The following is a 23,894-nucleotide window of genomic DNA, read 5'->3' on the forward strand; positions in this document are numbered from 1 at the left end:
CAAGTGACATGTTTAATACTAAGTTGAAAGAGCTTCTGCTGCAGAGAAATGGAGACAAAGACCTTTTCAAGTCAGTGACTGCACAATCATTTCATGTCATTTTATGTTCATGTTTGATTTCATCTTTAAACTCAATAGAAAACTGTTTTTATAGAAGCTGCACCGAGTCAGAAAAAAGCTGCTTCTTGTGTTATTGCACCTCATCAACAATAAGTGTCCATCAGCCATCACCAACAGGTGAAGAAAATCAATCTTGAAAATTGAAGCCAGCATCATTCTTGCAGATCTGTGTAATATCTAATAATAAGTAAGTAATTTTATTGCATAAACACTACTTCCTGTTTTTGTCACGATGACAGGTCAGTTTGATTGTCTGTTTCTGCAGGACATGATTCCACCAGATCACTAACAATCAGCTATCAAAAACAGAACATATTAAAATATTAAAATAAAGTAATAAACCTGTTTTAATGAGCTTTTAATGACTCAGTTCACACTAAGAACTGATAAAAACTGTAAAAATATCAGAGGGGTTTACAAGGTAAATAAACCCAGGGAAGATAAACATAAGAAAATAAATTAATAGCCATCATATTTATTGTGTGTTTGTGCATCTGTGAGAGTGAGAGGACTCGGGGAGGGAGTGAACATCCTGCAGCTCTCTGATAGAGCGGCACTGATCTCCACCCTGCACTGAACTTGTACAAAGTGAAACTAACTATCTGACACTGAGCCATGAGCCTTATGTGTGATTACACAATACAGAGAAGAAAGCAAAAGAAAAACAAAATAAACCCTTTTATGCCACAAATGATTCTTTTCTTAGATAATCCATAAATTATAGATATGTGTGCAGAGTTATGATTAACTACTTTGTCCAGAAAGGCGTAGCCTGGAAAGATAATTTAATAACATATATATATTTAAAAAAACCTTTGAAATGTAAGAACAGAATATTATTCATCATTAATAGTCCTGGTTTCTTTTCAGCAGTGTAGCCAGGCTGAGTCATTGCTCTCAAAAGGCAGAACATTTACTAAGTATTATTTTTAAAAACTGTCACAATAATTATAAAAATAGTGTCACTCGGATGTATAACGTCTACTGTTATACTATTAATAATGCTACTGCTCACTAAAACAGAAACAACAAAACCCTTTTCCTGTATTTGTTGTACACACTCTGTTCTGGTGTTTTCATTTGAACTGGAGCACGCAGGCTTCCTTTTAGATAAACCAAGTTAACCAACTAAAATAATCTTTTTTTTTTTTGTTTTGTCCTTTTGGCTTATCTCGTGAGTTCACTGTCGCCACAGCGGATCATTGTCCGGATGTTTGATTTTGGCACAGTTTTTACGCTGGATCCCCTTCCTGATGTAACCTTCCCCAACTTCTACACAGCTGGGGATGGGGATGGGCTGTTAGGGGTTCAGTGTCTTGTCCAGAGACACTTCAACATATAGCCCGGACCGAAGCAATGACCCTGTGGTCCATAGACGATGGCCTTACCAACTGAGTTACAGCCGCCCCCTAACTATAATAATAATAATAATAATAATAATAATAATAATAATAATAATCATGATGATGATGTTGGGGATGATTACAACCTGTGAAACCTCTGGCGCAGCGTGGATCAGGTGCCAGACGTAACCATTCAGCTCATCTTTCCTCCTGTCAGCATTCGCCTCACCTCGGGACCGACCAATCACAAAGCGGCTGGGGAAACTGGAAAGGAAAATGGGGAAAAAAAATCAAAATTAGCTGTTTAGAGTCAAAGAACAGACGCTGACAGATTTAAAAATGTCTGGACTCTACAGCAGAGAAGGAACATTCATCTTCCTACAAATATTCCCTCATTAGGTGCTTGAGGAAGGTGGTGGAGAACCCTGTGTAACATCAGTGAGGCTGTAGCAGTTGAGTGTGTACCTGGGCAGTTTGGATGAAGGGAAGATGAGTCTCAGTTTACTGTGAAGCTCCTGAAACTCCTCAAACGTCCTCTGAATGAGCTGCACATCCTGCTGTGTTTCACGCTCCACCTTCACCACAAACACCTGAAATACAAACACACACACACATTCAGCTGTGACACTACTGTTTTATTTGTGTTACAGTGATCAGATACTGCTTCAGTCTAATTGGATTACTGATATAAATAAAGTGGATGAGAGATACTGCACAGTGAATTACACAAACTCTTCCTGATGATGTGATAAACACAGATCGGAGTTTGCAGCAGCACCAAACTCTTTGATTTAATCAAATGAAACAGTAAAACCAGTTGCACTTGTGGACTCACGTGTCCCTTGCTGGCAGATGTGCGTAGGTGTCTGCAGATGTAGAGGCTCCTGATGAGGCCGTCGCTCTTCATGGTGTGAACCCTGGGAGCGAATGACAGTGTGGGATGATCCTCTGATGAGGCGAACTTCATCTGAGCCAGGTTGTGGATGAAGAAGTTGAGTTTGGTGGCAACGCTGCCCAGACTAGATTCAATCAGCCTGCACAGAGAGAGGAAAGGGCTGCAGTCTGGGGGGCTGCTTTGCCTTCATCTTATTTACATCCTTCTTTCTTCTTAAGCTTTTGTTCCTGTGAGAACAACTGTATTTACATGCACAGCAGCAGAGTAACCTGATTTCTCCTTCTCCTCTGACTTATTCTGAAAGCCTGGCTCATAGATAGATAACTGTATAGTGACAGAAAATGCTGCTTTATGACCTTTCTGTATTTGTGTCTCAGCAGAGTGGCATAACCCAGTTAATGATCTGTAATTGCATTTATTCTTTCACTCAGCTGTGTTCCTGTCTACAGCCTTGTGTTATGCACATGTGCAGTTGAAGAAAGCAGATTACAAACTGCTGCACACACAGTAAAGAAATCAGCGACAGATCCATCCGGGGAAACCCGGTTTCCCTAATCCCCTATTCTGATCTCAGAAACCACCTCTTACATTTACATGACATCAGCTGAAATCAGCTTTCCCGAGAAAGCCAACTGTAACCTGGTTACTTTAGTCCACGTAAACTTTTGTTACCACGACTTTAGATCCATTGTTATTACAGAAAATTGTGTGTATTCTGTGTATATGTATAAAATAGCTGTTTGTACATGTACAACTGCGGAGGTTAACATCGTATAAACTTGTGCAGTACACTCACTCCCATTCGCACTACAAACTGGTATTAGTTATTGTTGTGGTATCACCCAGTGAGAACATGCAGCTGCTTTCTGTCTGAGAGAAGATGAACTAAGAAAGCAGCTGAATATCAGCTACGATTGAAGCACAGCAGCTGAAGAATGAACTTGATGAATCCTCTGTCCTGATCCTAATTTTCAATATTTTTCCTCAGTTTTTATGTTACATGGTTAAAGCTGTGGCAGACATTGGTCATCATGCCAGAGTCATTTTTACACATAATCACATCACAAGAAACATCTTACACTAATATTTCTCTGTATAAAACAACAGCCAGATTAAGTTGGGAACTAAAGGTCGCTCCTGTATGTCGGATCTGACATGGATGATTTCTCTTGAGGAGCAAACTGAAAAACTGGTGAAGTGCTTCTATAAAGCTTCTGCTTTAATTCAGACTGAATGTGTGTGTGTTTACCTAGTAAAGTACATGGTGGCATCAGCTTCAGATTCATTAGGTCTCAGTGCATCGTACACGTACGTCAGATCCTCCAGGTCCGACAGTTCAGGGATCCCACAGGACAACATCTTTACAAACACAAACAGGTCACCAAAGGTGCTGCAAACAATTAATCAATTAATGGTAATATTTCAGCTGTGCATGTACACCAGGGTCTAACAGTCTGAGAGCAGCTGCAAAACATGCAGCTGCTTTGTGTCTGAGAGAATATGAATGGTGTAGTCTGTATGTCTTCTTCAGTTAACACGTCATGACTGTCCAGCTGCTCTAGACGTATGCATCCAAAGTTACTGTACATGTTGATGAGAGTGTGTTATACCCACCAGGCCCAGCAGGTTGATGAACAGGTGTGTGTGTTTCCTGATCAGGTTGTATGCCTCGCAGCACAGATCCACAAAGTCATGGAAGCGACTGGACGGCTTGTCTCCTCCGTTGATGACATATGCCATGTCAGAGGTGAAGACAAAAGGAGCGCGGTCCCTGCACAAGTTACATGAACCACAACATGGTTTAATTAATCTGAACTAATAGGGATGCAGTCAGTTCTAACCCAGTCATCACATAAACAGATGTGTCCCTCACTGTTTAATCCAAAGATTGATTATGTCAACAGGACTTCTTTCTTGTTGGTTAGAAACATTTCGCTACTTATCCAAGTAGCTTCTTGAGTCTGAATAAAGTGGCCGGGGAACCCAGTTATATCCTCCAGAGTAATAACTGGATTCGCTACCCTAGTTATTCAGACTAATAAGCTGCTTGGATAAGTAGCCAAATGTTTCTAACCAACAAAAAAGATGTCCAGTCTACACGATTAATCTTCGGATTATCAAACCTGGATGACTGAGAATCTTCACCAACTCACCGTTTAATGTTTCCAAACATCTGTGCGTGTCCAAGGAACTTCCCAAAGTCAATGTGAAACATATGACCGCTGGTCTTCAGCATGATGTTGTCGTTGTGGCGGTCACAGATTCCCAGGATGTAGGTCGCCACACAGCAGCCAGCACATGAGTAGATGAAGTTCTCCACTGCCTGGATGCAGTGAACAGGTTAGAAACAGGTACAGGTAGGTCATGGTAGATACAAGTGAGTCAGAGGACAGGTGAGTTTAAGTACATCATAGGTTAAAGTTGAGATAGTAAGAGTCAGAAGTGTGTGTAGGTCAGAGATTTACATCCAATGAGACACAAAATATCCAAGTAGGTATAAAAAAAATGAATTCTGAAATTATGTTAACATAAAGCGATAGTGAGCTGGTGCTGACTCTGCTAAGAGAAGAATCGGTCCCTCCCATACTGAGAGGAAAGGCAGAATATGGAGATTTCACTGCTTGGTGCAGGCGTTGAAACCAGTTGAAACTGGTGGAGCTGCAACACACTTTAGGATGTCTGTGGGACAGTTTTAGGAGTTGTTGGTGCTGCTGTCACAAGAAGCAAAGGAGCAAATTCAGCAAGCTGATCGACCCTGAACAACCCTGAGGCTGAAAACGAATACTGCAGTTTGTTAAACAAATCAGTAGGTTTGTCTCACAGGTGCACTAGTGTGCATTTGAATAGACAACAGCTCTGCAGCTTGAGTGAAACTATTAAACTAACAAAGATGCCTGGTGATCAGTCTGTGTTAATGTGTTTGTAATCACATTGAGCACAAATGCATATTCCAACTATGCAGTGTAAGCAGTTTTACCGCCAGACAATCTACCATGTTTAGTGATTTTGTGATTTTGGCAGAGACAATCACACATGGCAACAGCAAAATGCTGGAGAATTTGATCTGGGGACAACAAAACTGCTTTTTTGTACAGTGCAATCTGTCTTTGATGTGAAATGGCTAAATGACACATGACGTGCGAGAAAACTACTTGTTATATTTGCCTCTAGTGTTTGAAAATCTTTCACAAAAAAATCCTTAGAAAACTTGAGTAAATGTCCTTCCAAGTATCCACATGTGTGTTACCTTGTCGTACTGCTCATCAGTGGGGTTGTGTTTCAGCAGCCAGTCGGCCAGTGGTCGGTCTTTGAAGGATCCAGTGACTCCATGTTCTACCTGGATCTTCCTCAGAGTGTCAGCATGAGGAATCATCTCCACCATACCTAACAAAAGGTAACCACACACCTGTCAATAGGACAGCATAATTTGACACCTGTCCTCCTCCTGTAGTAATACACTTGTGTCCTCACCTCGTCCTCTGCCAGTGGAGAAACATTTGAAGATGACCATCCTCATGTCCAGACCCTCCTGAATCCAAATCTTATTCATGATGCGAATCATCTGCAGCGTCAGCATGTCCTGCCGTAGGTCATCCCCTGACTGGACGAAGACAGAGACATTACATTGGACTTTAGAGCCTTGGAGGAAGAAATCTGACTGTGTAGCTTCAGCTCAAACTAGAAATATCTGACCTTAAAGATGACGTTGATGTTGTCTCCAAGAGGGTCAAGGTTTTGGAAGGACAGTTTGAGAGGCACAGCGTTGGAGTTGAAGAACGAACATGACTGTAAAAGACAGAAGAAGAAAACACGCAGTTAGATTCTTCTTTTATTTAAATTGCTCATGGCTTAACTGAAAACAAGAACTGAGATTTGTCAGGAGAAAAGCTTTAACTGCACATATAGATGTGAAACATCTGTGACACATCTGTATGTGTAAGCCATGAGCTTTAAATCACTGAGAAAAAATACAAACAACAAAAAAGAACAGCAGACGGGTCAGAAATAAGGAGAGTGGATGTTTGGATCTGGAGCTTAGTTTGCAGATGGAAACGTAGACGTCTCCAACTTTAGGGAGGGGCTGTGCACAGGTGGCACATCTGAAATAACTTGATAATTATATAACGCAACACATTAATTTAAATACTGCTAAAGTTGAGTCCAGCTCCATAAAACTTGTGGCTACATTTTCATTTTCTGCAAAATTAGAGAAACTGTTCCTATGAAAACTCTCGACAATCTTGTCTGTGAAAACCCACTCAGCAGCACCACTGGACCAGGGTTCTGCGTCTTTACAAATTCCACTTGGAGCCCCAGTGTTACAATAACTGCTACAGAATCATTTTAAGCAATAAATGACTCAACAAAAGCAAAGTTAGATGATCTGTCATAGTGTTAACTGATAAATGTTTACGGTGGGTTAACATACTGGATACAGTGCAAATATCTGTAATAAAACATTAGAAAACTTAGACTTGAATCAGATTCCTATTTTGTTACTCCAATGAACAGAGTCATCAGCAAGTGTGTTTTTACCTGGATGTTGATTCCCCTGACCAGCAGTGCTGGGTTCAGAGGAAGTCTGCAGCTGCTGTTCATGGAGAAAAACAGCTTCATCTCCTCCAGACTCTCTCTAAGGACACACTGCAACACACAGGAAGTGTTTGTTAAGGTCATGCTGTCTTCATCCTGACAGCATAACTCCACATTTTATCCAGAAAAAAGGGACAACTGTAGACCCACAAAACACCAGAAAACAGTGGTTCCAGCTTTTCAATAAATTTCTATCTAATTTAGTTTGTAAATTGAGAAGGTTTTTTTGGGGTTTGGACAGAACATCTGAAGACATCACATCAGATTCTGAGACACTGATGGAAACTGAAGTCAGAAGATGATCTGCACTTGATTAAAAGTATTATTGTTGTTTTCCATGGACCAGGAGATCCACTAACAATCAATTCAGGCAACCGTTCCTGCCATGATTTGGTTTTGATCTAACTTTAAAATCATCATCAGAGGCAGACACAGGAGCAAACATCAGCAAATCATTTATTAGCTTCATTAGCTTTAATTATGATCCAGCATTGAAAGCCATCTCTCTGTTCTGACCTGTCTGTTGGACGGTGAGGCATCTCTGACTTTCTGAGCCACCGTGGTGAGGATGGAGATGAGCCAACACTGACGGTCAAACTCTTCACGGAGACCTCGACCGACGCAGCACAGCAGAGCAGCCAGAAGGTGCTGATAGCGTGCGCTGAACTGACTGTCCTGCAGGTTGTCCTTCAGCAGCCTTAGACACACACAGACAAACTTTGCTAAACTAAACCTGATATTAGCCGAGTTGGTTTGTAAACTACCCAAACAATTGTTCATAGAAACAAATGTGTAAAAAATGTGACTCGTGTCTGTATGTGACCAGTAAAACCAGACTGACCAGAAGAGGTAGTGGGCGATGCGGACGTCTCCGATGGCTCTGCGCAGGAGGAAACGAACCAGAGAACTGTCCAGGTAACACTCGTACTTCAAAGCCTTAGACAAAAAGACAGACCAGGTACTGTTACAGTTTCTGAGTATTTTAAAATAAAAGCAAAAGAATGATAATTAGCTAGGAGGGATTGGTCTGTTTCATTCAGACCAAACCCCAACACTGAATCACAGGTATCCATGTTTGATACAGATTGTATTCAGTGTGAAACTCCTTGGCTTTTTGAGTCAGTTTAAGGCTTTTAATGTGAAAATGTGAGCAGGAAGTGTTGGGTTCTGTTAAAGCAGCAGTGATTAAAAAGGTAAAGTGACTCGAGCTAATCAGTGAAACTTTATCCGCTTTAAACCAAACGTCAGGTGGGGAGGAAATGTACCCAAACAGTGACACACAGCGCACAGAACACTGGACCTAAAGACCTGCTTTGGGTAAAAATCTGGATCATCACCCTCCCACCCGCTGCAGGCGTTCACACGTTACCTGGACGAGCTGCGGCAGGACATCAAGCAGCTCTGGGTCAGAAATGGAGTCCATCCACTGTACCGCTGTCCTCCTCAATTCCTGGTCTGGGAATCTGAAACACAGACCACAGTGTCATTTAGATGGTCATGATGTTGTCACTCAGGTGCTCAGACTTTCAGACAGACAGCTGACGTACGAGGCATGCAGGAGACCCAGGGCATCCAGGTGACCCAGGCAGGCCCACTGCCTCAGCAGGGCATAGATCTCAGGTAGACAGGCCCACTCCCAGCAGGGGGCGCTGGCCAGGACCAGGGGCAGTGCTGCAGACTCTGACTGACAGAAGGCTTTCTTCTCCCACAGTAGGCGCTTATCTTCTGCTGTCAACCTGCACAGGTACACAGAGGTTACGCACCTGCACATCTGGACTACGTATAACTAAGTTGCTACTTAAAAATGAATAGCTGTTTTGGAGTCGAGATTTAAGACAAGTTGGTTTCCACCAGTTGTCACAGATCTGTGGTCTCTTGACAGTCTGGAAGTGGCACATATCTGGGCGTTATTCCAGAAAGCAGGTTTGATTAGTTGAAGTGAAACTCAGGGTACTTTCTGTTTCTATTTCTGGACCTGAAAACCCCGAGTCGTAATTGTCGTAACATATTCTGTGAAACTAGACTGCTCCTATTTTAATATTCAAATTTGCCTCTTGGGCATCAAGTTTTTCCATTTTAAAAAGTAGCTATTATGCTGAATATGATGCTTTATTAACTTTTATGATTAATCTTTTTTTACAACATTTTCTCTGTTTCTCTGTTTTAATAGTCATTACACGAACAAGATTTTTAAATATGTAAAAATTTTACTCTCACTTTAAAATATTTAAAATCTTCACTTTAAAATTTATTTTAATTTTCATTCTTTATTAGTCAGACTATAAAGTTAAAATTGAGGTCCTTAAATAAACTCAATGCAATAAAATTCATGTAGGAAACAATGACCTAAGGAAATCAAAGTTTGAATGAATGGACAACATCACATAAAATGTACATGTGTTCATTTATTGAACACATGTATTACTTTGACTTTAATACTTTGACATTATTACTTTGACTTATTTTAACTGCTGCAGTTGAGTTTTTAGAGATAAATCTGAATTCACGTCACACAATATTATTTCTATTAAAACAACCCCTCTGCTCATTATTTACCTGTTTCCATGATGAATCGTTATTCCTGTGCGTGAATAATGATGTCACAAACATCACGCACACTCATAGCCTAAAGTACAAACTGATTTAATTTGAAGAGACTTGGTTCTAGGACTTAAAACCAGAATCTTTATACAGCACATACATAATGATTTTCTCTGCTGATCTTGAGTACAGACTAAACCAGACTGGAACAGATCTGGATCAGGAAGGACCGACCAGTCATCTGTCCTTAAATGATTTCCTCAGGATCTCAAATATTGTTTTCTATCAGTGATTGTTTTCTTGTGTGTTGGTGTGTTTGCGTCTCTGACCAGAAAAAACCCTTCTTGTGCAAGACCTCTTGCAGCTGGATCTGACTGATGGTGTCTTGTCTGGAGAAGTCGTACTTAGGACAGAACTTTGCAGGAGGAGGAGTACTGAATAGGACTTCAAACGAGGAGGTGGGAAAGTCCACCTAAAACAGAGACAGAAGGAGAGACGAACAGAGAGACACAATGACACGTTTCAGTTCAATTTCAACCTTTCAACAAACTATGTGCAGTAGGTCGAGTTTACTAATGTAAGTAGTTCACCTATGCTCCAGCAGGGGGTGCTCTAATAATTCATTATTGAAATAAATCTAACGTCAGGCCAGTGTTTCCCACAGAATGTAAGTGTGGGCTGACGTCAACATTTAATCGGGCAGTGGAGTGGTTGGTGCTGCCTGATAGCTAGAAGATCCCTTGTTCAAATCCACCAGTCTGCTGCAGCCTTTCTGGGAGTTTGCATGTTCTTGTGTGGGTTTCCTCCCACAGTCCAAAGACATGCATGTTAAGTTAAATGCTGACACAACATTACCTGTAGGTGTGAATGTGAGTGTGATTGGTTGTTTACCTGTGTATGTCTTGGCCCTGAGACAAACTGAAGACATGTCCAGGGTGGACCCAACCTCTCACCCAATGAACTAACACCGTTTCTCAACACAGTGTTGTTATTCATTTTATTTTACCTGTTTAACATATGCTGATTCACCTGTATGATGATTTTAGAGGCTGCAGTGTTTGAAGCTCTTGAGTTGGGTTCTACCAGCGTTCTTGTTATTTATTTGAGCTCTATCAATGAAGCTAAGTACAGAAACACCTCTCTGTAGGACAGTTCAACAGCAGCATTTTCCCAATGATCAAAAAGCAGCGGAAACAACTTCTAAAGCTGTTTCAAACAAAACTGGACATTATTACCTTCATGAAGTGAGCATTTACTGTAGGACCGTTGCATTAAACTGAATTAGTCTTAGCTGTACCTAATAAACCGATACATGAGTGAAAATTGGTTTCTGCAACATTTTGTATATTCAGCAACTTAGACTGACTTTCACCATTAAACTAAACAACATACTCTACATAAAAAACATAGGCGAGGATTTGGGAGTGTGGGCTGCTCAGTCAAAGTTGACAAAACCTTGCTCAGCTTTAAGATTTGTAGTGACTTGGACTAAATTAATTGGCCAACCCCTGCTACAGAGACACTTAGTCCACTGGTTGTTCCCAGTTCGTACAGAGTGATACGTGATACGAGTACAGAGATTTTTTGATAATGGCAGTGGTTGTTGTATTAAAGCCTATTTGTCCATCAGCGAAAAGAGATCAAACACACTGACTTGGTATTAACCTTACAGATAGGTTTAATATTTTAACTGGTAAATAAGTAGTTTACAGATGTGGTAGAGTGAAGGGAAACATTCCTCTACTTAAGTGATCATGAATGTTGTCTTTCTCTTGGACAGATAAAAAAAAAACAGGTGGAAAAATATACTTTGGTGGCCTGCCAAGGTAAATTGTATGTGTGGGAAACACTGAACGATAAGGGTTGGGGGCTAGGAACATAGTGGACAGAGTCTCCAGCAAATGAATGTAAAACAATGAAATGTACCCTAAAATTGTGGAAACCAGTCCGTGTGTGTGTGTGTGTGTGTGTGTCTCCCACCTGCAGTATGACACTGTCTGGTTGGCTGAAGTTGGGCGAGCTCGTCCTGGCGTTTCCGCTCTTTCCCGGGGTTGAAGGCCACAGACCAAGTAACTTCCTACCACATGTCAGGATGCTGCAGACACACAAACACACACACACACATATGAGTCCACACACACATGCACACACACACACTTCCTGCTGCTGCTGCACAGGAGGGAATTATATCATAGATGCAGGAAGTAGTGGACATACTGGGAACTGTCAAATGAAAAAAGTCCCCTCCCCCACCCCATGCCCCTCTGAAGCTCACTGATCTTCACATCAGATCTTTTTTTTTGGGTTTTGGACTCACTGTCTGAAGTTGAAGAGCGGCATGGTGACCCAACCCAGAGCCTCAATGCTGCGGCGCTGCTTCCCCTTGTCCTCTGCTCCTCCGGGAGGGGGCAGACAGCTTGCGTACAGAATCACCGTGAGCTGAGACTCTCTGGGCAGTTGGTTAATCTGCATGGGGAAACACACCCTGCCAGGGGGGAGGACAGTAAATGCTTGATGTGGACCTACAGGTGTGTACAGGTGAGTTTGAGCTCATGGCTCTGTCAGGTGGGGGTACATACCTCTGGTCCCACACCACCAGGTGGAACAGATATTTGCTGACCGACTGTTTGCTGGTGTGCTGCGGTGCGCAGAGCTCGGCCCCCCCGTGGGTCAGAGAGCAGGACAGGAAGAAACCCTCATAACTGACCAATCAGAAGGCAAATTGTTAGTGTTTCCTGTGTATGTGGACCTGATGTTACCTCATTAGTTTTGCTTGATACCTAAGACATTCTGGCTCAGTTAGTGCAGGGTTTAATTAAGAGCGTACAGAAGTTCTGCTGCCTAATTTTTTCTGTTACGTTTTTAGTGGAGTAGTTATTTGCTTTCTTCTTATTTCCGGTCTGAAGATTATATGATACAGAAACCCATCAGCTGAAGTGAGGTTAGAATATTTTATACAAGATCAACTTAGAAAATGACCAAGGAGATCTTGTTCACGGTGATTGTAAAATGGATCGTGAGATCGACGGGCAGATTGATGCAGCGTCAGCCAGAAGGCAAAGCATTTTCAAACCCTGCCTACGGCCATGAGCTCTGGCTCATGACTAAAACAATGAGATCACAAATATGACCAACTGAAATGACTGAGTGGCCGGGCTCGGATTTAGAGATAGGGTACAAAATTCATCTGAAGACATCTTAAGGGAGCTCAGAGTGGAGCTGCTGCTCCTTCATTTAAAGTAGAGCCAGTTAAGGGTGATTCCCACATGAGGTCAGGCTTTCCCTGGACTCAGAACGCGCTGGAGAGATCTGGCTTGGGAACACTTTGGCATCCCCCAGGAGAAGCTGCCACTCGGATTCGAATTGAATAAGCGACAGACGATGGCTAGATGTCACAGACGACAGCATGTTCAGGCTGTTTGTCACTTAACTCTTCTCTCCTTCAGTCGCAGTTCCTGTCTGAACCTGCACACAGGCCCTTCAGAATGTGTGTCTGTGCACTTCCACAGATGGTTTGTGTTGCCAATAGCCAGGTGTCAGGCGGAGTGGCTGGCCTCCTCTCAGAGGTTAAAGGTCAGCTCTGGTTCCCAGGCAATCGGCCCTTTGTCAGGTCTCTCTGGTGGGGGAGGGGAGGCAGGAAGCAGTGCTCAGTCTGAGCTGCTTTTGTTTCAGAATCACACAGAGACTCTGTGCTGGTCTGAGAACAGCTGAATCATCATGTTTGTTAACACTGAGGCTGTACTGACCCCTGCAGCCTGATGGGGCTAAAACATAGTTTAAGCTGCTGCCTTTAACAGTTTTACGTTGGTCACAGCTTTGCACAGACAAGAAAGTCTCTCAGAAAACTGAGTTCAAAGGGTTTAATGGTTTTCTGCTTTTGTCAGGCTGCAGCACTGATGCTTTGCTGTTCAAGCTAAGCATATGTGAGGCTTCTCAGTCATCCAGGTCATAGTTAACCCAAAGGTGTTGTTAAGCAGCTGGAAAGATTCCAAATTCCTTAAAAAGTCTCAAATCCAAAGATCTGAATTTTAAGCCTTAAAAAGTCTTAAAAGATCTTGAGTTGTCATAGTTCTAAAAAAAACGACTGACTGTGGGTTAAGTCGATTATTTCAACAATAAGTTACTTCTATAAAAGGTGCATTAACTTCAGTTCTACGTTCATGCATTTTGGGGAAAACATGTAAGAGGCAAATTGTACCAACTGTGGAATCATGTTGTTTCTCTCATCAGTTCGTATTTATTGCACATTAACAAAACTGCCAAACAAAAAAAGCTTTGCAGCCTGGTCGAAATTTACTGGAGCCGGCACCCAGCAATGACATCATAGCATCTTCCATTAGTAGTTATTTCTGCCATTTTAATGAGACTTGCAGTGAAAACATTCAGCACACAGTTGAAGCCAGATGGAAATTCAGAAAAAGACAAAACTGCCATCAAACAAAACTGTTTTGTTTTGCCATTGAGTGTGACCCATTCTACAGCACGCAGTCACCTGATCTGTGCTGACACCAAAGCGAAAGTGCTGTGGACTCAAATCTAGCTTGTTGAAACAAGCTACCTCCTGAAATTGTGATTCCTCAGCACAGTTAAAACTGTGTCCTGGGACACAGAGCAGAGTAGTATTAGTTCATATAGTGACAACCCCCTTTTTCCCTGTTCAACATCCCGGGTTGGCCCGGTGTTCCTTTTCCTCCCTTCCAGGAAGCAGCAGTGACTGTCAGTGGGTACATCCCAATTCTCTCAACTGCATCCACGTGTCCCTCACTTGTGTCTTAGTCCCTCAAGGAAAAGGGACTCAAGAAAAAGACACGAGTAGAGAGAAAAAAAGGAAATGTGTTATTAAAGACAATGGTTCAAATGAAAGGACTTCTCATGTGCAGTGACGTCTGATTCTAATGAAACTGGCTCAGCTGATTAGTTCCTATTTTCTGCACAGTGGGTTTTTCCTTTTCAGTCTGTACGTTTGAATATAAATATCTGCTCATTTAGTGAAACCTGGGCTCTGTATTTTCACTGTGCTTAACAGCAATTTGTTGATTTGACAAACTGATTAATTGCATGGACATTTATTGGTGTTTAGTTTGTGAATTAATTATTCAGGAATTCAGATTATGGTAGATGCAGGCTTAATAAGTATCCACTCCAGAGATCATTTATTCCAGTACAAGTGAACCTCCACAGCTACAGACTCAACGTTCTACCACTACCTTGTTGCTATCCCTGTTCGCTCTCCCAAAAAAAACTGCCATACCAAATATTGTTTCCTTGACAACGGGATAGGCAAAGTTCAAAGGCAAACACTTCAAAGGCAGTTATGTGATGTCATTGACAACGTTATAACTACACTTACGTTTCTTGAGTCACCCACTGTACCTTTCAAGACACAGTGACTATAGAAAAACAAAAGTAGAACACATACAGAGAAAACTCCTGCTGGAGTCCAGCGATTTACACTTAACACAAAGCAGTGTTCAGCCTTATGGAAAAAGACGAGAAACAACCGAAACCGATTAATGCTGAAAGACTTCAGACTCTCCTTGTCTCAATGGTATTTTTTATAGTAGAAAATGCCAGAAAAATATTTGTTGTGTATATATTAAGTTGGTCTTTGTTAATTAGATCTACAGTTAAAATACATTTTACAACTTTCACCATATGGTGGATCCAAAAAAAAACAAAACATTGCTAATGTTTTATTAATCTATTGTTTATTTCAGTATAAAGCTGTGCTGTGGGTTCAGATCTGCTGCAGCATCCAATCAATGTTTTCAACAAAGGGGTGTGCATGGCCGGTAAAACACATCTGTGAACAATGCTCTTGTGTTTCCTCACTTTTCTATTCTCAAACATTGATCCTCGATCCTTTTAGAGTGAAATAAAAGACTTAGGTACGTCCTTAAACAAGGAGAACCAGAACCATTTCTGGGACGTCTGGAGATCAAGGCTCGAGGAATAACCAACTAAGGGAATTGGGATCCACTGTGTGGGAGGAGCTTCACCTGCGCTGTCTAGGAAGCATTTAAAGGTGGCCTGCTCATTTCCTCACTCCCACTTATCTGCTGCATGGCCGCTTTTCTTAGCACATTCTTCACTCATTCATGGAGCCACCTACATTACTGGTTTCACTTATTGACACACAATCTTTATTTATGTAAACCATTTATTAAATTACTGTTACTTTTGACATAAACTATGTTTCTGTTCTTGCTCAATCTTTGCCACAAGCCTGAGTTAGTCTATTACAACATAAATCGATGGATCAATGATGAGAATATCTGCATTACTCTATTACACTAATAGTAAAAAGGTAAGGAGGGAGTGTGTGTTTGTCCTACCTGGCGGCCCAGGTGATTGGGATGCGGTGGGCAGCATACACATTGAAGGACAGCACGTTGGTGATGAGGCCAGCCTCCTGGACCGGTGCCGTGCAGCCGTGACTCTGTGGCATTGTGTGGAAGTTAGCATTAAACGTGCTGCAGTACAGCTCCACCAGGTCCAAGATGGCTGCTGTCAATTTCTCCACCACTTTCTCTGTTAGACGAAAAGAAGTTACACGAGCGTGTTAGTGGTGAGACCTGTGAGACAGACCAGAGGGCATCAGAAACCTCCATAACACAGCGTAGAGTTGACTGAGGGATGATAAAGTGGTGTATTTGGTGTATTATGTTATTGTAGTGGATAGAACCTTTAATATCCTCTGTGGGTACAAACCTCTGTTTTCTCTGATGGCCAGCACTGAGGCGTCCTGTGAGGACGGAGAAACAGGTTCAAACACGGTTCAGCTTGTGATGTTTTTACTGATCAGTGGATCTGTATGAGTGTGTTCAGGACGGTTTCTCACCTTTAGGACTTTAGGCTGCAGACGACAGGGGCAGGCGGGGAGCTGGCCGAGGGCGGAGGTGACATCAGGTGTTTCCACAGCAGCTAACGAGCTGCAGAGCGCCTTCACTGATTGGACGAGTCGCTCCACATGCAGCGGCAGCTCCACCTTCACAGACAGAGAGACAGGAGAGAAAAAGGTGTTTCACTGAGATGTTTCCGTCATGTTTCACTTTCTGTCTCGAAATCATGCTTGTACTTCATGCTCATGCCTGGAGTCAAACTTATAAGATTCATCTGAAACCTTTATTCAGTACCGACTGTTTGTTGACCTACTTTGGCAGTACAACAACTAATTTGGTGCAGAATAGAGTACATGGTCCCAGTACAGCCCCCCCACACATGCCCCACAGATTCCATTTTTATATGGCCAATCAGTAGAATTAATATTTCACAATATGTCAAGTCCTCACAAATAAAGAGAAAGAAGTGTGTTACCTCTGACAGCAGGAAGGACTCTGCTTCATTATGAAAAGTGTCCAACAGAAGAGTCAGAGCCTCCCTAATCAAAAACAGACACATATAGAGAAACGTAGTAAAAGTTAACACAAAAATGACTCTGAACTGAGGGAACCTTTAGTCACTCGTTCAATCGCCTTCTAACGGCTAAAGCTTCATCAGGTGGAAGAGTGGAGCATTGCCATATTCCAAATAACCCCAACTCCCCCACCCCCCTCACCTGGTAACGGTCTGTTTGACTGGACGCTCCTGAAGCAAAATGCTATGGTTCATGGTGGATGCTGTCTCATCGTCATCTTTCTGTCAAATAAAAAAATAAAAAAATAAATTAGCATTGATTTTAGCAATGTACAGTACTATCTGTTCTGCACCAGTTCAAAGTTGTGTGTGTGTTTGCGTGTGTGTGTGTGTGTGTGTGTGTGTGTGTCTCTAGGCTTCCTGTTTGTGTTGAGGTGTGTTTTTATCTGTGTGTTAATAGGAAAGTTGCACACTGAGGCTGCACTGTGGGCTTTTTGTGTTTTTGTGTCTGAAGGTGGGTGATACTGAAAACGTCTCACTAACACAAGAAAGAATACTATATCTGTCAACAATGTGATTATGTTGATGTATGAAAAAGCAGTAAATGAAATAAAGTAATTTTCAACTTAAGTCTGAGTTGTATTTACAGGTTCCAATTCACTATAATTATGCAGGTGATACCAGTGTATGAACAGAGTATCTGTAGCCAACCATCATCAAGGTCTGTTCATACTGTAGATCAGGGGTCACCAACATGGTGCCCGTTGGCACCAGGTCGCCTGCAAGGACCACATGAGTAGCCCACGGGCCTGTTCTAAAAGTAACTCACCATAGCGCCATTTACCAATGAGCTGCATCTAAATTTTTTTGTTGCTACTATTTTTTAAATCACATTTGATAGTTATTGTGAGAAATCATTAACATGATCCGTGTCTTCACATAGATGAATATCCTTAATTTAATTATTAGTAATAACATAATTAACTGTAAATTCAGCTAAGTTCTTATTTCAAAAGTCGCATTCGCATTAATCGGTACCCAAGAAGTAGCTCTCAGTTTCAAAAAGGTTGGTGACCACTGCTGTAGATAATAAAAGAAAAACACAAATAATACAGGGAAGTGAAAATAGTGTTGTTTCTGTGTTTCCTGAAGGTAAGAATTACATTGTCTTCCTCTGACAGCAGAGTGAAGTAGACATACGTCTTTCACACCACACACCCTCAACATGTGATGTAAATACCGAAACTTTGGGGAATGAACAGTCATTTGCAAAGTGTGCAGGGCAGCATTTAACGTGTGTGTGTGTGTGTGCGCGTGTGTGAGTGAGTGAGTGAGTGTGTATGTGTGTGTGCGCGCGTGTGTGTGCGAGCACCGTGCGAGTCAGCTCAGTGCTGATGGTTGATCTCTTCGTGAGAATCAGTCGAACGTCCCAGTCAAACTTTAGACACTGCTGAACGAACTCCAGACCAGCCAGAGTCTGAGAGCTGAGAGACAGACAGAAACAACCCAAACCAGCGAGAAAGAGAGAGAGAGGGAGAGAGAGACAGTTACAGTCCTGCAGGTTTCTCTTTATCTCAGCTCTGTCCCTTTAATCTTGACCAGACTTTGACGCTGTGTTGGACAGAGCAGTTTGCTGATGTATGAATCTGAAAATAAATTCTTCAGAGTTATTGTTTGACTGCAGGAAGCTCAGCTGTCCTGCAGCAGGTTATCAGACTCAAACACACTTCCACTGACAGGACACACATCAAGTCCTTCAGTTTGTCTCTGGGGACACCTGGAGCTGCTGGCTGTGTGGGGCATGTATTGCTCAAATGTCACAACCCACTTATTAATATTATTTATTAGTTATTTATTTCTTCACGATGAGGACAATTCTTCAAACTCTATTTCCAAAAAAGTTGGGACTAAAATGCAATAACAACACAAATCTGTGGACTGTTAATTTTATTCAACTTTTATTTATCTGACTGATTTTCTATGCATTTTCACTGAACAACTTCTGCTGCAACACACTCAAAAAGACAGTGGTGCACAATCAAAATAAGACAAAAGTTTATAATTTAGGAATTTGGCATTTTAAATACTTTTCTGATCTTCATGAGCACATAGATGATGAAGCTACCACCAGCCATCAGTGTTTTGTCCAGGGACACTTCTGCACGTAGGAATAGGATTAAAAAAACAAACAAACTCTGGTTTGGGGACAACTGCTCTACAACCCAGGCTACAGCTGCTCCCAAACAAAAAAATTCAACTAACACTCTTTTGGATGATTAACAATGAGCAAGTTAATTTGTTTAGGCATCGTGATTTGATAATAAAGGAGCAGAGTTAGCGTCTTTGGAAAAGACAAGTGAAAGACCTGGAGACTTGCAAGTACAAACTGTAGCCAAAGCAGCTTTAGCTTAGCATTTTTACACCACTCATATTATTCACAGTGGGTTTATAATTATTTCAAATTGACAAAATGTCCAATAAGTTACAAATGATCTTGGTGTTTTTTTAATATTGTGGTCTCTTCTCATGCACTAAGCATCTCAGCAGAACAGCCAATCAGTAGGCCTCTCTTGCAAACCATCCCACACCGATTCAACCTGTGGAACTGGCTAAAAAAAAGGGTCAGATACAGGGTCAGTTTGGTGCCAACAGGGCAGGACACACCACAAATCATTCACACTAGGGCAACAGGTACTAACTGATGGCCCAAAGTTGGCCGACCGTCTGTCACAGCCATTCGCAGTTCACCACAATTTACAGAAATGCAACGTGAGACCATGTTACATAAGGAGGAAGCTGCTGCACAATTTTTTGAGCTAAAACTTGATAAGTCTATGTTTCAGCTTCATTTCTAGAAAAATGGACATTAGTGTATCTGTAACAAAGATGAAAAATGTCATCCACACTGATATCAGTGGAAGGTGCAAGGTATACGGGCATTCGTGCCCATAGCATTGGTGACTGGAATATGTATAAAGGTACCATCAATGTGAAGGTGTGTGTTTATGTTAGAGAGAGGTTCTCCCAGGAAGTCAGTGGATATTTTTGCAGGACATCATCAGGCCTCATTCTCTACATGTTACAACAGGGTGGCTTCATAGACACAGAGTGTGTGTGTGTGTGCGTGTGTGTGTGTCTGAGCTGTTGTAGCCCACATCTGTCTTCTGCTAAACGCATGACTCAAGATTCAAAGATTTATAGAACTTTAATCATCACATAGGGAAAATGCGTATGTCAGATCAGAATCAGACAACGCTGACGGACAGTTGAGGGTCATTAAAAGGAAAGATGATGTGGTTTTAGACATTACTTTTTATGTTGGAGCAAACTCTAAAATTAATTATTAATTATTAATTATTATTAAGTTTGTCAGTGAATATTTAAGCAATTATTTGGATTTCTGTCACAGAAAGGTTTAAACAAATGAACAAATCACAGATTTGAGTTTGTACTGCCTTTTAGAAAAAGTCCCAACTTTTCTGGGAACAGTTTATGCACTGTGAGGACATGTTGAGTTATGAGCGTGTGCTGTGGTCTTGCTGGTTCAGCTGCAGCCTGTTATTATGAGTCTGAACCACAGACCACAGATCTGTGTTCCTGTTATTTTATTATTCTGCTGTTTCCTGCCAGTTAACACTGACGACAGCAGTGAAGATGGGACGTGTCCCTCCTATTTTTACTGTTTTAACCTGTTGACTGTGCAACTGCTGAAATCATGATGCAATAACCAGCAGATTTTGATAAGTAGACTTTGTTTTGTCCTGGCTTCTACCTTTCAGACACATCTGTCCACCAGCTGCTCTGCAGTTTGGCTTTAACACTTATCAGTTTGGGGGTGGGGTGGGGTGGGGTGGGGGGGGGTGGGTGGGGTTGAGCCACAGCACTCGAGTCACGTATATAAAGGGACAACCTTTACAGACAGACTCCATCACATATTAACTGTTAGAAGCACACAGAGAAGTACTGATCAAAATATGCACAGAGTAAACCACAGCTGTCTGCAGGTGTTCATGTTAGCGAGCAGAGATTATACCTTGTTGACAGACAGAGCAGATGTTTCTGTAGAGCCAGTCTAATAACAGGAGTTACTACTCTATACATACTTTACAGCTGTTGTTAACACTGCTGTTGTCTTAACAGTTTTGTTCACGTTTTAATATCATGCTGTTCAGAATTTACACTGCGAATTAGCGACATTAATCTGAAACGTAAAAACCAGGACACACCCTTATGTCCATCACACAGATTACAGTGACAGCTGGGTGTCAAGGTTGTGGATTTACTTTCCTTTGGTTTTTACTGCTTTTTACAAATGTTTTACAGTTAAAAACATCTGAGTGTATGTGTAAATGATTCAGGTCCCTTAGCTTGACTCAAGATGGTCCAAGGTTGAAAACAAACAATGTACTCAATAAAACTTTGCTTCAGTGTTGAAGAAACAAGAAACTAAAGGAGCCGCTGAAGCCCCCAGAACCAAAAACAAGCTCTAAACATCAAGACACGGACTCTGAAGGTCTGGGGTTTTAAGTTCTTACTTGTTGAAGAACTCGTCATTTCCACAGACTTTCAGAAGGTACTCATCCACGTCCAGGTGATCCAGGTCTTCCTGAGCGTAGCACAGTGTCTGGTAGATCAGCAGGTCCACCGTGGACGAACCTCAGAGACACACAGAGTTTATTTGTCTGAACAACAAGATTTTTTATCTCATCTCACAAATTGAAACAACACTTAAGTGTGTCAGGGTTAGAACTTTATTCTCATAATAAAACTTTGTAGCCATTTTCAGACCAGAGGACATTTTTTATGGTTGTCAGAACCAGGGGAGACCAGTGTTATGAGTGGTAATTCATCACTAGCTCTCTCTGTGGTGTTCCTAAATGCTATAGATCATTTTGGAACATAACAGCTGGTGTCAGAGTCGACGCATGATATGTTACTGCCAGTTTCTCTGACGGGAAAATTTCGATTTATTCGAATTTAAAACAGTCTGTTGACTCTCCACAAATCAACATATAGTAGGAATATAAACACATACTGGTCTACTGGTGGTTTAAATACAAAGAGCAAAACTTTCTGAGGCGCAAAAAGTCTGCAGTGGGTAGTTGCTCAGCTTTTTGGTCATAAAACACGTTCTGGCATAGCACAAAAATGTTTCTCAACATATTTGGATTTATTCTGATTTGATTTCTTCCTGTATTCTGAACATTGGGGCTTTTATTTTGAAGTCAGCCACCCTTACAGGAAGCAGTTTTTTTCTCTGTATTGTTGATAACATTTGAATGAGTGAGACAGTGTCTTACCATCACAGGTGAAGGTGAGCGGCTCTCTGAAATGTCCACTGATGATGGTGACCCTCACACTGACCCCCAGACCCTGATGGAGCTCCTCATGACCTACAGATGGAGACCAGACGAAGCCGGCGTTCTTCAAGGGGTCGCTGTACGGGTACGCAGAACGCAACCTGAAAACACAGAGAGTTAAATTCACAGATGCAGGGATGAAGATCTCACTCGTCTGACCCCAACCGTAAAACCAGGTCTGCACCTGCAGTACTGAGGAAATCATTTAGGGCCATATTTCATCATGTTAATGGTCTTAAACTTTTTTAATTTTGTGTATTTCATTAGTTTTTATTTTTCCCTGTGTTACATTTCTGGAATAAACACTGATAAAACAAACTTGATTCGGCTGCCCCACCCACAGATACAGTAGGTGTTGTTTTACTCACACGTCCAGCATGTGGCAAAAAGCTGCCACCTCCTCGTCCCTCTCCTCGAACAGCTGGAACAGCTCATATCCAAACCCATTCATCCTGGAGCCCAGAGACACCTGTCAATCACACAGACAGTCGGCCAATCAGAGGAGAGTTCCCCAGCAGGACTACTGCATCAACCTGACTGTCTTTACAACTGATAATGTCATAAATGAAAAGCACTAAGATGTGAGGCATGAACCAGGGTTAGTAACTCTGCATCATAGCAGGATGCAGACAACATCACAGAGGAAATGTGAGCCAGTAGCAGGAGACAGATGAGCTGTGAGAAGCTCACTGAAGTCCAAGAACAATGACATTCTGCTGCTGCCATCATGAGTTATATCATCAATAAAGATCAGTGAGCCTGATCCAGAAGCAGCCATGCTGCCCAAACCATGACACCACCTCCATTGTGCAGATAAGCTTGTATGGCTTTGGACCATGAGCAGATTCTTGCCTCCTTCACTCTTTGGTCTTTTCATCACTTTGCTAGAGCCTCATCTTGGTCTCATCAGTCCATAAAACTGTTCCAGAACTTTTTGTGGATCATGTCTACTTTTTGACTTTTTGATTCTTCCTGTGGATGAGGAATTTCCATTTTGGGTCATGGCCTCTGTATTTCTGCTCGTTAAGTTTTCTTTAGATGGGGGATCGTGGTACTATCAGTCCTGCTCTGTGGAGGTTGTTGCCAATGTCACTGACTGTTGGTTTGTGTTTTTTCTTCACAGCTCTCAAAATGTTTCTGTCATCAACATTTTTTTTGCTTACTTGTTCTGTGGAGGTTGCTCAGTTTACCAGTGGTTTCTTTTTCAGAACATGCACAATTGTAGTATTAGCTATGATCAATGCTAGTACAAGGGCTTTGATTGTTTTTATTCTTGACACGTAAAACCCAAGGCTAAAACCAAAAATTAATAATTTAGAGCCATTTGTTGTTTGAACAATATGACGGGACACACCTGGCTAACAAACACCTGCCAGTCACATGTTCCAATAGTTTCTGAAGAAATGATATTCGGATGGTCTGATACCAAAGGTGCTGTGTTCTATGTTGTTTATTATATCACATGCAAATAGCAAATAAAAGCTCTAAATCTGAACTTGTGTGTCATAGTCATAGTTGACCCTCTCCAAAGATGTTTTTCTGTTTTCCCCACCCTACAGTGTAGCTTGTTTATCGTAGATTCCTTTAATATAACATTTGAATGTATTTGTGCCAAAATTGTTCCAAATTGGCAAGTTGCATGACCATTAACGTGATTATTACACAAAATATCTTAGATCCAATTCG

The 23,894-nt window shown here is 41.7% G+C and overlaps 1 protein-coding gene across 1 annotated transcript in view; it reads right to left on the reverse strand.

Annotated features, from left to right (window-relative positions):
- Positions 1-23,894, reverse strand: part of pik3c2b (phosphatidylinositol-4-phosphate 3-kinase, catalytic subunit type 2 beta) — a 36,560-nt gene that overhangs the window by 3,887 nt on the left and 8,779 nt on the right. Inside the window, exons 3-29 of the mRNA XM_067505382.1 lie at positions 22,577-22,677; positions 22,149-22,309; positions 21,384-21,504; positions 18,221-18,332; positions 17,051-17,130; positions 16,810-16,873; positions 16,334-16,480; positions 16,204-16,237; positions 15,828-16,023; positions 12,072-12,194; positions 11,810-11,977; positions 11,473-11,587; positions 9,822-9,964; positions 8,499-8,687; positions 8,321-8,414; positions 7,793-7,887; positions 7,468-7,648; positions 6,895-7,002; positions 6,052-6,144; positions 5,830-5,959; positions 5,606-5,742; positions 4,512-4,681; positions 3,973-4,129; positions 3,608-3,717; positions 2,299-2,497; positions 1,929-2,053; positions 1,610-1,727 (exon numbers count right to left, since the gene is read on the reverse strand). Of these exons, the coding sequence (XP_067361483.1) occupies positions 1,610-1,727; positions 1,929-2,053; positions 2,299-2,497; positions 3,608-3,717; positions 3,973-4,129; positions 4,512-4,681; positions 5,606-5,742; positions 5,830-5,959; positions 6,052-6,144; positions 6,895-7,002; positions 7,468-7,648; positions 7,793-7,887; positions 8,321-8,414; positions 8,499-8,687; positions 9,822-9,964; positions 11,473-11,587; positions 11,810-11,977; positions 12,072-12,194; positions 15,828-16,023; positions 16,204-16,237; positions 16,334-16,480; positions 16,810-16,873; positions 17,051-17,130; positions 18,221-18,332; positions 21,384-21,504; positions 22,149-22,309; positions 22,577-22,677 (3,471 nt within the window). The remainder of the gene's footprint in view (positions 1-1,609; positions 1,728-1,928; positions 2,054-2,298; positions 2,498-3,607; positions 3,718-3,972; positions 4,130-4,511; positions 4,682-5,605; positions 5,743-5,829; positions 5,960-6,051; positions 6,145-6,894; positions 7,003-7,467; positions 7,649-7,792; positions 7,888-8,320; positions 8,415-8,498; positions 8,688-9,821; positions 9,965-11,472; positions 11,588-11,809; positions 11,978-12,071; positions 12,195-15,827; positions 16,024-16,203; positions 16,238-16,333; positions 16,481-16,809; positions 16,874-17,050; positions 17,131-18,220; positions 18,333-21,383; positions 21,505-22,148; positions 22,310-22,576; positions 22,678-23,894) is intronic.

This window comes from Channa argus, chromosome 5 (assembly GCF_033026475.1).
Source record: "Channa argus isolate prfri chromosome 5, Channa argus male v1.0, whole genome shotgun sequence".
In the NCBI taxonomy this organism is placed as follows: Eukaryota; Metazoa; Chordata; class Actinopteri; order Anabantiformes; family Channidae; genus Channa; species Channa argus.